Below are 14,363 nucleotides of genomic sequence, written 5' to 3' on the forward strand. Positions count from 1 at the left end.
TCACCTGTCTTCTTCATGAGGGTAGCTTCCTGACGGTGATTGGTGAACCCCTTCAAAATGTGTCTGGGAAAATAAACGAAAAATTTCGTACCCAACATATCCATTTGCAATGATGCATGTGGCTCGTGATAACAGTATGGCTGCTCAAAGTGCAACATTTGAAACTTTGATTTTTTGTTATTTAGCGTCGCTTTCCTTCCACTTTTGGCCAGTCGAGGCGATTGAGATGAGTGATGATATGCTGAAATTGATAAGGGAGACTCTCAAAAAACAACCCATGCCCAGGCCAGGATTAGGGATGCTGTTAATGTACGCTGTATACTTAACTACGCAAATTGTTCGTATATTTTAAATACGCTAATTTAAAGAAGGGTTAGTTGTTATACTTTTAATTGTAAATTGGCAAACATGAAGGTACATAAATATAATTGCTAAAACTGGATAAAGTTAATATTTTTTTAAAAAAAAAATTACATTTAAGATTCAAAAACCAGTCTTTCATATTTAAATTTGATTCGGAATTTTGATCAAGAAATATGGGACGAATCATAAAAAGGCTTTATTTTTACTATACAGACTTAGTATTGAAATGTAGTTTACCCGGTTATATTTTGGATATTTAGGCCGTAATTATTATTTATAACAATTACAATATATTAATAAAATTATTTGTAATAATTATTCTGTTACGGATTTAAGTCTGAAAACACACCTTCACTTAATTGCCAAACTTCTGCGAGATGAACAGGCAAACAAGACAACTGCTGATAAGCAAGCTTCTATAAAATAAACAGTTGTTCTTGTTCCTTAAGTAGCCGTAATGTTTCTATTGGCTACATCACAGCAACAAGAAAATAAATACAAATACATGTATGTATGAGAAATTTTCATACGAACCTTGTAGTCAGTCAAAAAATTCAAGTGTCATGTATAACATGACGGACTTAATATACACTGAGAAATTGACATTTTAGTTAACTTTTCATGGACTTACCCTGTAGTAATTAGGTGCATTTGTTTATTAATAGATATATGCAATGAAAATGCATAAATTGTATTTAAAGCATTTACTTTGTTATCTGTATGGAATTATTCCAGAGGCATATTAACTTAAGAGCAGATAAACAAACATTATACTTATCTGTTAAATAATTTTGTTTCAAATGTTAATAAACTGTAGTTTATTATATATTTTAAAGTCCTTGAAATTAAAAGCATAACGCTAAATTTATTTTTTTAAAACAGTTAAGTGATCGATATTTCAAAGCACTTATTATTATTGTTGATTTCTTCGCGAATGCCTAGTTCTAATTTTGTGTGGATAACATATGAGTGTAATCTTCACAGAAAAGATTATTGTTGAACATGTCAAGAATTTGATTGAAGTGTGCATCCTTTTATACCTCTCTTTAGCTAGATAAGGTGCATAAAATTAAAATAAGGTGAAACCATTACTAAAATTGAAGAATGCTTCGCCATAAAGAACAGTATGAAGTTGGTACCCATATTACGTCGAAATAGCTTCTTCATGCTTTCATTCCATCGACATTAATACCTCAGATACGAGAGTGTGGTTAATGCATGTTACGGGACGGACTATGGTAGGGTTTGAGAGTTAACGTTTTTAAACACACTTGTAAATATGTTTTTCATTTTTCAGTACACACAATTATTTAAAAAAAATCGATATTGGCAATAGTTTGAGGATGGGTGAAAACTGTTAATCCTGCCAATACGCAAAATAGTCTAGCACTATCAATTCTTGATAATAGTAATTATCGTGCACTTCACGTGCCATTCTATATCTATGGCAAACCAATTTTCGCCATTAATAAATATCGTTCGCTTGTTTATCATGTTCTTTGTCATCCTTCTGCGCCGCCAATCGTCGCAGATCTGAGGTGATGAAAAAGGTGAGAAGTGTTCCAAGGCCCAGAGCTACGATGCTTGTTATATTGTTGGCCATAACGCTGACATTGTTCAAAAGCCATCCCCCCAACACCACAAGGACGATCCCGAAGATTTGGGCAGCCATGTTGAGGAGCCCGGACACGCTGCCTTCGGGTTCTGGGTACGTCACCTCCATTCCGAATTCGAAGCCAACAGACAAGTATCCAGTCATGAAGAACCTAGAACAGGATAACTTATCAGGAAAAGACGAGAGCATCAGAATGTAATACTATAGGCTAGTACAGTGGGATCCATGACTATTGCTCAGCAAATTGTCCATGACTATTTACGTTGGTTTTTATCTTCATCCTACATATTTTTAAGGACTTGGTGTTTTGTGTCAGTTCTTGAAACTCTCATTGCATAAAACAAAGGGAGTAAACGTGGACAACTTGCTTGGTGATATTTATGGATCTCACTGTACCAGGCACGTATCTAGAATTTCTAGAGGGGGGTGCCGAACCAAGTGTCTTACATGTAATAATAATATAATAATGTAATAATTACAATAATAACGCTTATAATCAATAGATTGATAAGATTAAAAGAATAATAATCATATTTAGAGGTAAATTAATTATTATTATTATTATTGTGTAAACAGATAAAGAAAGACATGTATTCTTTCGGCTTATTTGTAGTAAATATCATTAACATTTGTATAAAAACAGTTGTCCTACCATAGAAATTAAGTATTTTTGTTATTTCATTTTGGACTTGATTAGTCTTTCTGGGGGAGTCCGGACCCCATAAATACGTCTTAATGTCCATGGCAAGTACAATGGTATTCAAACTCCCTAGGGAGACGCCGAAGTTTTGTAGAGGAGGCGCGAGACCTTACGAAAAAATCTTCTTTCTTGAAAGTTCAACATTTATTAATAAAAATATATTAATATTTTATTCTGAATTATTGCAGGTTGTCCCGCAGCAATGTCATCCTCTGTGTTATTGAACTGAGACAGGATAATGTCAAACAAATATCAGAAAGTCCAATACATTTTACACAAACTACATGTTCTACAAGGAAATGCTGCCAACATTCTGCACCTATCAGACAAGGTTTCAACCTTCAAAAAGAAGTTGGTGATTTGGAAGAAAAAGATTGAAGATCATAACATTGCTGATAGCTTTCCTACATTGAGCATGTTGTCAAAAGAAATAGGACTACAATTAAATGAAGATATCAAGTCTGTATTCGTGGAATACTTGTCACTGCTGGCTTTGATCAAGTCCAAAGACAGATCAAGAGGAAATACCCAGAATGAGGTGCAATTTCCAAATATACCCCGATTCTATAACCTGTGTGACGCCCAAGCAAGCTAATTTTGTCATTATTTATTATTTGAAGTAGTGTTACACTTAAGCTTACAGTATTTTTACACAGATTAACTTACTATACAAACAGTTTTTTGCCCTACATGAATTAATTTAAGCTATAAAATTCTGTTAAATGTTTATAAATGTATAAAATATGGAAACATATAAATGTACCTATATAATTGAAACACGCAAGGAATAAAAACACACAAGAAATAGAAATTAAGTAAGTATATGCGAAGGAGGCAATGAGGTAAATGAGGCACGGTGTCTGTATTGATAGATTAACATCTTAATTTGTTATTTAAATTTGGCCAATATCCATCCCACTGACTTTGCTTAACATTGCAATATGCTTCTGACTGCCACAAAAGGAGAAAAACATTTTTTCCCTGGAGCCACGATGTTTTATTATGAGAATATAATAAAAACGTTGAAAGCAATATGTTTCTTAATAATGAAATGAAAACATTTTATGTTTAATTATTTTATGTGCATGAGTCATATCTAACTCACTCGATGCTGGAGTAAATTATTACGCTGCTATTACGTGAGTTATATTTGGCTCGCAGCATATTTATTGCTTTATTCTGAGCATTGAGTCTTTTGTTATTTTAACACGACTCTGCCGTATACTATTGTATCGACATCGTTCGAGGAGCTGGCCAGCAATAATTCAAGGCCAAACGCACAATCGGAAAAGCTTGAAAACAGTTCATCAGTGTAAATTGTTTTTTTTTGTTTACTTGTCAGATTTAAGTGACATTTAAAGACAAAAATTAATATAAAAGAGGTTAATGACAGGGCTGAGCCGATACTTTTACCGATTCCCTCCGATACCGAAACTTGAAAACTGCAATAATTGTTTCTATTTTTTCAAAATATTGATCAATATTGATGTGTAAATATTCTTCTCCGATTATATGCATCAATTTCCAAGAAAGTTCCTTTAGAATATTCAATAATTGCATCAGAATATTAAAATAGATATTATGTAATCACAAGAACATAGTTTTTCATGCAAAATAAAAATAAAGTTTGAATTTTGCATAATTTCCAGAATAATTAGACTCCGCGACATCTCGCGCGGCATTTTTGTGGACTCCGTGAAAGAGCAATATGCCGGAATCGGCAGATGAATTTCAACCGATACTTTCAGATACCGATAGCATTGGTATCGGCTCAGCCCTAGTTAATGTACATCTATTAATTTGATGCACGCTTTTTAAATTGTTTGTAATAATTGTAACAATAACAGCATCACTAAATAAGATTTTCACGAAGCATCTGCAAAATGTTGTCCACGGGGCCACTCTTCACGTAACATGTATGTTATAGCATCGTAGCGGGAGTTGCCTGTGCACCACGAGGCTCCAAACCAGTGATGTGCCGTACACTATAAGTTTGCGTATACGTGCGTTCAGTCCCGTACCCAGGATTTGTTTGAGGGGGGGGCAGACTCAGAGGCGAATTTTCATAAATTTTCTCTCATATTATACACTGTATATACACATATGTGGGGGGGGGGGAGAGGGTGGGTAGAGAAATTTGCTCAATTTGCTACGAAATGTTGAATAACAACATTTTCTAACCTGTATGTATGTAACCACGTGACAAATATTTGCAGTTGACACTGACATTTGTTTCTGTCTGAGAGCAAAAAAATATATATACTTGTAGACTACCGTACATGTGCGCAGCCTACGAAAAGCAACATGTGTGTGGGGGGTTGATAGATGAGGGTTCACGCCCATTTTGCAAAATCCCTGTAATGATTTAACATGCTAAAAATAAGAGTTACACTTCAACTTTATAAGTTAATCAAATGATGCACGTTCGTTAAACATTTTTGAAAATAAATTAAAAATAAAATGAAAGAACCTTTTTATAAGCAATATTAGGCTACCCAAAGAGGAAGATTGTTGGGAAGATAAAACGAAACGTGTTTCCGATTACAAATTCTGCCAAGCAAAAATCATTTAATTCCCGACTTTTCCACGTTTCGAAAGCTTTTTTAAAAAATCATTTGCTTCCAATGAACTCAGACCTAGCCTTGTTTTCCTGACTCCTCCAGTTGTCAAGGACTTTGGAGTCAGTGCGAACCCTGTAAATAAATTATCTGAAGGGAACGGCTAAGTGACTTCACCCTGGCAGTGTGTCTGTTGGCATAATATTGTTTCCATGGCGTGTTTTCGCTTTTAGAATCTTATTCGACAGTAAAAATAAATGACAGTGGCAACCAAGAAGCTATTAAATGGGGATCCATACATGTGGGATAGAAAATGCCATTTTCAACGGCTCGTAGCACCGAATTCTTTAGCCTTGATGTCCTCTGCACACTGTGAAAGTTGTCTGTTGTACAAGTAGAAAAGAAGAAAATCTGCAGTAAAACAAATTCCGATTGACAGAATTTAGTAAATAATAATGAACTTAATTTCTTGAGTGTTTTGGAGAAATAACAATATATGTTAAAAGTACTTCAGGCAATTTTTTGCCCCAAAAATCTAGCAACGATTCTGCTGTCAAGTGGATACTCCTATTTTCATAATATTAATTAACCCTAAGCCATTGAGTGGCAGAATGGACATCAGTTGCACAAAAACCCTGATGTTGGAGAAAAAAAAACATTTTTTTTATCCTTCTGCTCAGTGGTGGCGAAAAGGAATCACAGACCTTGCGGTGCGGGTGGAAAGCTAACTGCCCTTATATGGTTGGTTTTGTATTGCAGTCATTGAGGAACCTTTCTTCCGTAATATAAAGAGTATAGAAAATTACCCTCTATTCTAATTATGTAAAACATTATAAGAAACCATTCAATATTTGTCGAATGTCATCAAACAACTGTTTTTGACTCATAAAAAATTCAGACAATTTTAATAATGTGCACAGTATTCTACAGAAAGTCCTACATAACCAGTACAATATCTGTAGTGGCGCGAGTCTTTCTTCCCTTACAGCAAGTCGGGACATGGATTAAAAAAGGAATGGACTGTCCCGACTAAATCGGAATGTCTGATAGCGTTGCATCAATAGTTATAGAACTAAAATAGCACAATATTGCAGACTGCAGACTTCTAGAGCCTGCCTCTCTCCACACGCCTATTCATTTGTGCAAGGACAAATCGAAATTCATGCAAAATTTGAAAAATCATCAACGTAATTTTTGTAGGTTTTTTACGCTCAAATTAAAATTTTTACGTGGCTCGAGGGGGGGGCGTGGCCCCCTTGGGTACGGGCCTCCGTGCGTTATCTACACTTAATCTACGGGTATTTACATTCGGTTGTAGTTTACATAGACTACGTAGATAATCTAAAGCATTAAAATTAATTTTCAAGGCTTTCATGAAAGGAAAGTGACTTTTTAACTATATTGATTCCTATAACGAACTGAAAAGAATCCTATTTACAACAAAATTTCTCTTCTGTTCTCTCATCAACTGTGGAAGAAGATAAGTAGTATGCAAAAAACAACAGATGGCAGTCGTGAGGCAAAATTAGTATTTTTTCTATAAAACACTAGAATATTTCCTAAATTAGGTTTTTCCTAGGTGAGAAATTGTTTGAATTTGGAAGAAAGAACATGAAAAGTTCTCCTCACACATCAGCAACTGATACGCAGTATAATTTTGTTTTACTTCCACGGCTCCCTTTGCTAAGGTTTTGCCATGTTGTTTACATAGATTACGCCATCTACGTGTATAAAATAGTCTACGTGTAGAATGTAGACTATCGTTGTTTACGAGTAGACACACATCACTGCTTCAAACGTTGCTTTGCTTTGCTTTAGTTTATTTTACTTCGCGTTTTGTGCCTCTTGGCTAATTTGCGAAGATGGGGATGAAATGATGAAATTGATGAATGGACATTCACAAACTACCAAGCCCGACCGGGATTCGAACCCGGGACCCTTGGCGTCGCAGCGCGATGTGCTAACCACTCGGCCACAGGGTCGGGCACTGCTTCAAACGTAAAGAGACGTTTCAGTTAAAAACGCTTCACGAGACCCCGGGCGTAAAACTAGCGTGAGTTAAATACCACTCGCGTGGCAGTTAACGTGTTAACATCTATTATCCAGGTTTTCTTACTGCTCGTATTAATTCCTTTTTCTCACGAATGTCTTACCGCTGAGTCAACTGACACCAACTTACCCGAACGCTGCTGCAGTGGCGTATACGATGCCAATGTATCCACTTCCCAGAAGAAACGTGAAGAGAAGCATTCCTATCAAAGACATGCAGTATGTTAAGAACGTGATTACCCTGAAACGAGAGAAAAGTAATTTCTATTAGACTATGAATTGTCACTAATAACCAGAGAACGGATTTACATGTCAATGCAAATCTTCATATGATTAGGGTGATCGTAATATATTGACCCAAAAACGGGACATCTCTCCTGAAGAATCGGTTCGGCCTAATTATAACATTATTGTTATAATTAACGTATTATTATTATTGGAAATATTATCTCCCGTTGTCCAAAAGGTATTAATTATTATAATTTCTGTATGTTTCTTGTCCCTTGTGATCAACCTTTGATGTTAGTCCTACACCGAACTTGAGGAACGCCAGAAGTATTTATCAGAAGAATCAATCTTCTTGAGAGCAGCTTTATTCTTCACCAACCATTCATAAATCTCCCCGAAAACCTTACCTCTCATATCAGACACACAACACCAGATTTGTATTTTGAGTTTATGTCAAGAAGCGGTAACTTAAAATCCTTGTTACAATTCCATATTGAAACTAACTGCTTGAAATTCACTGCTCTACGAATAACGAAACCGACACAAAACAATAGAATATTTTTTTTCAGCATGAAATGTATCTCAACTTAAGACTTGGTTTTCAAGATAACGCCTAGACTTTTATAAAACGGGACAAATGGTCGACAGGACGATATGGACACGACTCTGTAACGGGATTGTCTTGATCAAAACGTGACGTATGGTCACCCTACATATGATGCTAAAATCAATGTTACTTTGTATTATCTTCCGAATTGTGGTATGCAAGCTCGAAAATACCTTTACAAACTCTTTATCTTCTTTAATATCGGCACCAGATATAACAATTATATTTATAATTTTTAGATTATTCCATGAAATTGGGGTAGACATTCTATATTCAATTTGTAATTAGATTCAATTATTTATGACACTTAGTATAGAGCTGGTATAACAGCTAAATCCAATGAAGAGAGAAAGAAATAACCATGTATTTACATATTAGTTTTAACACATATTTTAGTTATTTTTACATATAATTTTGACGACAACGTCATCACTGTTTTAAAGGCGAATTCTGACCAGAGGCGTCTGTCGAGCGTATGCGGTGCATGTGTCAATTGTGGGAAAAGAATGATTACTTTCTTTCACTTCAGATCCAAGAAATAATTCTATATTACATGCACCCCATGAGCTCAGCAGACGCCTCTGATTCTGACCCTCATAAGATTCCCCTAATCGAGGTGACTATTGTGTTGTCTTATTTATAGTTTTTCCATGAGCACAGTGTCCTTAAACAGCCTTCATGTTTAGAATGAGTAATGTAATTTTCTTCTACTATTTGCTAAAGAGAGCATTCATTTCAAATCAAAATTCTAATTCCAGGGTGATATTTTGGGTTCGGCGCAATTATCACTGGCAGTGGCGGTGATTAGGAGGGCGAGGGGAGTAGTGGCCCCCTCAATTTTCGCCACTTTTGCCCCCGTATTATGCTAAATTTTATCTACAAAGGGAAATATACTGTCTTTGCCCCCCTAGTTTTGGTACCTTGCCCCCCCAGTTTTGGGACCCAATTACCGCCACTGATCACTGGATACAATTATCAAACGCAGGTATACTAGTTCCATTTTTACAATCCACCGGCCAAATTAGGTGAACTATTATTCTATTACATGAGTCAAATGAAAATCTCAAAAGTCGGAAAAAGAATTACAGGACAGACTTATACAATCTCATAGCTGCATCACTGATCAAGTGAGCTTCAAAATGCCATTTTTGTCATCATAAAGATGACGCCTCCTCTACTCACTTGTACCAGTGAAAGGGAGTGTTTTCTTGCCCTCTGTCAGCCTAAATTTTACAAACATTTCTCTGCAAGTGATAATTCAACACCTCTGTGCATGCTTACCACACCAGCAAGTTTACTAATGGAGGAGAAAGTTTGACAGTGGCCTCAGTTCGCAGGCAGATGGGTGGAAACACCTTCGCAGTTGCTGCACGTGGATCCCAAAGACTTTTTCTTCTTAAGGTACACAAGCACTAACTCAAAGTTGAAACTATATGTAGATGAGCAATAGGTTTGTGCTAAAATGCAGCAAACTTGTGCAACCCTACATGCATAAATCTACTACAGAGCATTCCCCGACATTCGCTACGAGACTCTGCTACAAGCGGCCCGGCGTCAGCGCTTGTCTTTCCCGGTAAACGGGTCTGCGACAGTCGCACGCTACAGTCTGTTTTTTCTCTCTCCCTGCCTTCGCTCTCTTTCCCTTTCTGTTGACGTTGCAGACTGACGCCAGTATAATCCTCCCTCGGAAGTTGTGTTGTGTCGTGTCCGTGTGTTCAAGATTGTGGCTTAATATGGCACCACAAATGTTTACATTACAACAAAGGCTTTATCTTGTCGAGTGTTACTTCGGAAAGAGGAATTGTGGAGAAGTGCGACGACGTTTTGCAACGAAATTTCCTGGTGTTCCCGTTCCACATAGGACCACTATATTAAACCTCGTAAAAATGTTTGCAGTAACAGGGTCAGTTCTGAATAAAAGTGGAAAGAAAACCCCACGTGTACTTACTGATGAAAAACTACATGAGATAGGAAAAAAGTTAGAATAGTCTCCTCGGAAATCTATCCTCCGCCTCTCACAAGAAACGGATGTTTCAAAAACCACAGCATTTAGAGCCGCTAAAATTCTTAAATGTAAAAATTAAAAATAAAAATAATAATGATCTAAAAAATTAACTATACGAAGACAATCCGTGAGTTAAAAGAGAGTATAGTACGAGAAATCGGGAGAATTACAGTAGACGAACTTGCACATGTAAATGCCAATTTCCTTCGGAGATGCCAGGAATGTGTTGCAGCAGAGGGACATAATTTTCAACACCTTCTGTAGTCAAGGTTAGTACACGATATGAAAACTGTAATTTTAATAACCAACTGAAGCGACTGTCGCGGACCCCGTTCACCGGGAAATACAAGCTCTGACGCCGCGCCACTTGCCGCCGAGTCTCGTAGCGAATGTCAGGGAATGCTCTGTAGAAAAGAAACAAACCCAAATTAAGGTTCTCATTCGACTCTCGTATTTTGCACCGCTTTCGATTTGAACTCGTGACTTTTAGCTAATATTATTGATGCATGTAGGTAATAGAGGAAGTAGATTCATAAAAACTGAAGATCTTACTTGAACTTGTGCGTTTTGTCCAATATCAGTCCACCTAGGACAGATCCAACTAGGCCGCTTAGAACAATCACGAGTCCAATCCTTCCAGCATCTTCTTCTGAACCCTGAAAACAGTAAGACCTTGTTTATCAACGTGTAGGGTTATTCCCAATTTTACCTTTAACAGAAGAGAACACTTGCTTTCCAACACAGCATTTGAAACGCTTTTGAATGATTGGTTGGTTTGGTTTATTTTACTTCGCTTTTCTGTTACCTTTGGCTAATTGTGACGATAAGGATGAGCGATGATGAATCTAATGAAGGGACATGCACAAAGAATCCCATGCCGAGATTCGAACCCGGGAACCCTGACGTAGCGCACTGAGCTAATCACTCCGCCATGGACATCTGCTACATTTGGAACGTGTTCTTCAGGATAAGCAGTGCAAATTATGTGCGTCGCCAGAAATTTTTGTACGGGGATTACACAATTGACATAACATTAAATAGTAAATATAATAATAAATTACAATTTTTAATTTTTTATACATTTATTATAAACATATTTATAAACTAGTTTATTGAAAATATATTATATATATTCGGAAAGACTCTTCTACTGGTTATATAAGTTGAGTGAATATCCAGAACAAACACTTTCCCCCTCCCAAAAAAAAATCAGGGTTGTTAAAATTTACAAGTTAAGGGCACTTTTGTGAGCACATGAGTAGCAAAGTAATAAAGAGCAATATTTGTGATTCGCAGAAGTTATTTCGCAAATAATCCTGGATGCTATTTTCATGGGATGGAAAGCATGTCGATTGTGCCCCCTTTCCAAAGTTAAGCCCTAAGTTCGACCTCCCTCCCCCCGACAAAGTTAGATTCGCCCATGGTACATGCAACATATTGAAAGTAACGGGAACACTAAAAAAAAATAGTAACAAACTGTTACTTTCTTAACAAAGTAACTCAATTACAAGCGTAAAGAACCTTACTGCCACTGGGGCTGCTTCTACAGTTTGTAAAGGACCTTACAGGTTCGGGGGGATCTTACCATTGGGGGAAGCGGTAGCTCGTAAGCACTCGCTTTGGTGTATCCTTCATCTACGGAGGTATCTAGATAAACGTAATCTACACAACCTTTTAAATGAATGGCAACTCGCACATTTTCAGGTTAAAATGACCTAAAGACTGCATTGGCAATGTTGGCTTGAGAGAAAAGCATATTATTACTTGTCTGGTTCTTGAAGAGATGATCAATAAGAGTTTCAAAGTTAACTCAATCACACACACTGTTGTTAGTCTCTTAAAACTGTCTCTTAACTTCTATGCACTTCTCACCCGAACAAACTTTAGAACTGACGACAGAGGCGTCCCGTGAACGCATGCGTCAATTGTGGGAAAAAGGACAGCTTGCTCTGCGACGACATTCATGAGCATTTCTACATTCTAATTTCTTTATATAGGAGAAGTATTTATTTTACACGCGAGCGCTGAACTAACCTTATATTACATTTCTTGGATCTGAAGTGACGCATGCATCAATTGTGGGAAAATAATTATCACTTTCTTTCACTTCAGATCCGAGAAATGTAATATAAGCTTAGTTCAGCGATCTCGTGTAAAATAAATACTTCTCCTATATGAAGAAATTAGAATGTAGAAATGCTCATGAATGTCGTCGCAGAGTAAGCTGTCTTTTTCCTACAATTGACGCATGCGCAGCATGCACCGCATGCGTTCACGAGACGCCTCTGACTGACGATCACTTTCCATAATAGATATCGACTGTTTTTCAAACTAATCTTGTCTCTTTCTTTCACTCTCCCGCTCGTTTCTCCTTCAAAACCAAACCCCACCGTTCTAGTTCCGACTAACTCCTTTTCAAGCTAAACTTCAACTGACTGTTCAAGATTCAACTTGCATCCTGTCCACCTAAGCTCCTCCCACTTTTACCTCTGCAATAACTGGAAAATGCATTATGCTGAAGTTAACACATTCTTTGATGTTTCCTGCTGCTAGATGGCTAAACGTAACTCGAGAAATGAGAGGTACGCTACGACAGTTAGAAGTACACACATTTTCTTTTTGTAAACAAAATGAAGGAATTTGTGCACTTACCGGAAAATATGAAAGAACCACTTGGTTGAGAAGAGTCGAAATAGCGTAGAACACTCCTACGTTGATTCCGTACGTAAGGAAGAGAAGGATGAAGTTTCTGTTTTTGAAAAGTCGTAGGATCGACTGAGCGTAGTTGGTTTCTTCAGAAAGGGCCGCTTGAGCAGGGCTTGGTGGCACCGGAGGCGCTGCTTCAAAAACTGAAAGGATGTAATGAATTTAAAAAAATAAAGTTGATAAAAGATCGGATACGCAGGTGTTATACTTCCATCCAACCGAAGGGTTAAATCGCGCGCTCGCTGGCCGAGTTCGTTGAGTGGTCTACTTGCTATCAAGATTAACAGGACCAACAATTTTTATATCAATTTTTGGAATTAGATTAGTCCAACCATATATTATATATTATCCCTAGTTTTAAAATTATATTGATAAATTAATTCTGCTTTTATAGGAGCCTTGCTCTGTGCATGAAGGTGCATTCATGTCGTTTCCTCTTTGTTCTGTAGCTAGAGTGAGAAGAAAACGTGGTAACATGTATGTTTAGTATAGAATTGAGACATGAGAAAGATACGTTCAAATTTCAAGTTGAGCATTTCATCTTGCATCAACACACACACTGGCGCAGGTTTTTCCCTGAGAGGCCTAGATATGCATAGCTCAGTTTTGTCTTGAAGTTTGTTTAAAGACAAAAATTTGTAATAGGAGGCCATTTTAAAGCGCTGTGGTTTTTCCTAGTTTTTTACTGCTTTCATTCGAGAATTTTAATTTTCTCATAATTTATGGAGGGACTACATCCCCATCAGCCCCGTCTGCGTACGCCAGTACACACTCACACATATACATACATATACACACAAAATTGTGATCTTTCGGAAACTAGACGATATAGTAAACAATTTATTTTGTTCCGTTTGCAGGGTGAATCAAAATCACGCTAAACATGCAATCTTTAAGAGTGGTGCTATTGTTTTGTGACGGACTGTACATACATACAAACATATGCATGTATGCTTTCTTACTTTGCTTTTCTGCCACTTTTGGGCAATCTCGAAGATAAAGATAAGCGAGGAGATGATGAAATAGAGGAGGGAACCCTCACGAAGAACACCCACTCATCCCTGCATTCGAACCCGTGACCTCTGTCGACGTAGCGCGCTGTCATAACCACTCCACCACCGATATAGTAAATTGCCATTGCAATTATGTGATATATGAATATATTTCTACAAAGAGGCCTCCCCGATGACGCAGTGGTATCCTCGTCGCCTTGTAATCAAGGGGTCCGGGTTCGATACCCGGTAGGGCACATAGTGGTTCGGATCCCACTTTAAACTGTAGGTCCAGTCCTGATTAGCCTTACTGTGCATAAAGTGGACTCAAGACACCAAATCAATCCATATTTCTACAAAGTGAATCCAAGCATTATATTGATTAGGTTGACTATGTAATAGCCACTAGTACTTTTAAAACGGCCATGATCGCTTAGACTGCCAATTCTACAGTGAACCTTTTCCAGTGTATTTCATCCTCATCGTTGCGATTAGCCAAAAGTGTGAAAAGCTACGTAAAGTAGGAAAATACAGATTAAA

General features: G+C 37.2%; 1 protein-coding gene across 2 annotated transcripts in view; it reads right to left on the reverse strand.

The window, feature by feature from the left end:
- Positions 1-355: 355 nt before the first annotated feature.
- The window catches only part of LOC146001292 (choline/ethanolamine transporter flvcr2a-like), a 47,430-nt gene continuing 33,422 nt past the window's right edge, over positions 356-14,363 (reverse strand). For both annotated transcript variants that reach the window (XM_083138598.1, XM_083138599.1), the window contains exons 5-8: positions 12,778-12,974; positions 10,678-10,781; positions 7,416-7,526; positions 356-2,129 (exon numbers count right to left, since the gene is read on the reverse strand). In XM_083138598.1, coding sequence (XP_082994724.1) covers positions 1,829-2,129; positions 7,416-7,526; positions 10,678-10,781; positions 12,778-12,974 — 713 coding nt within the window. In that variant the 3' untranslated portion in view covers positions 356-1,828. The remainder of the gene's footprint in view (positions 2,130-7,415; positions 7,527-10,677; positions 10,782-12,777; positions 12,975-14,363) is intronic.

Source organism: Lepisma saccharinum, chromosome 17 (assembly GCF_977018435.1).
Source record: "Lepisma saccharinum chromosome 17, izLepSacc3.1, whole genome shotgun sequence".
In the NCBI taxonomy this organism is placed as follows: Eukaryota; Metazoa; Arthropoda; class Insecta; order Zygentoma; family Lepismatidae; genus Lepisma; species Lepisma saccharinum.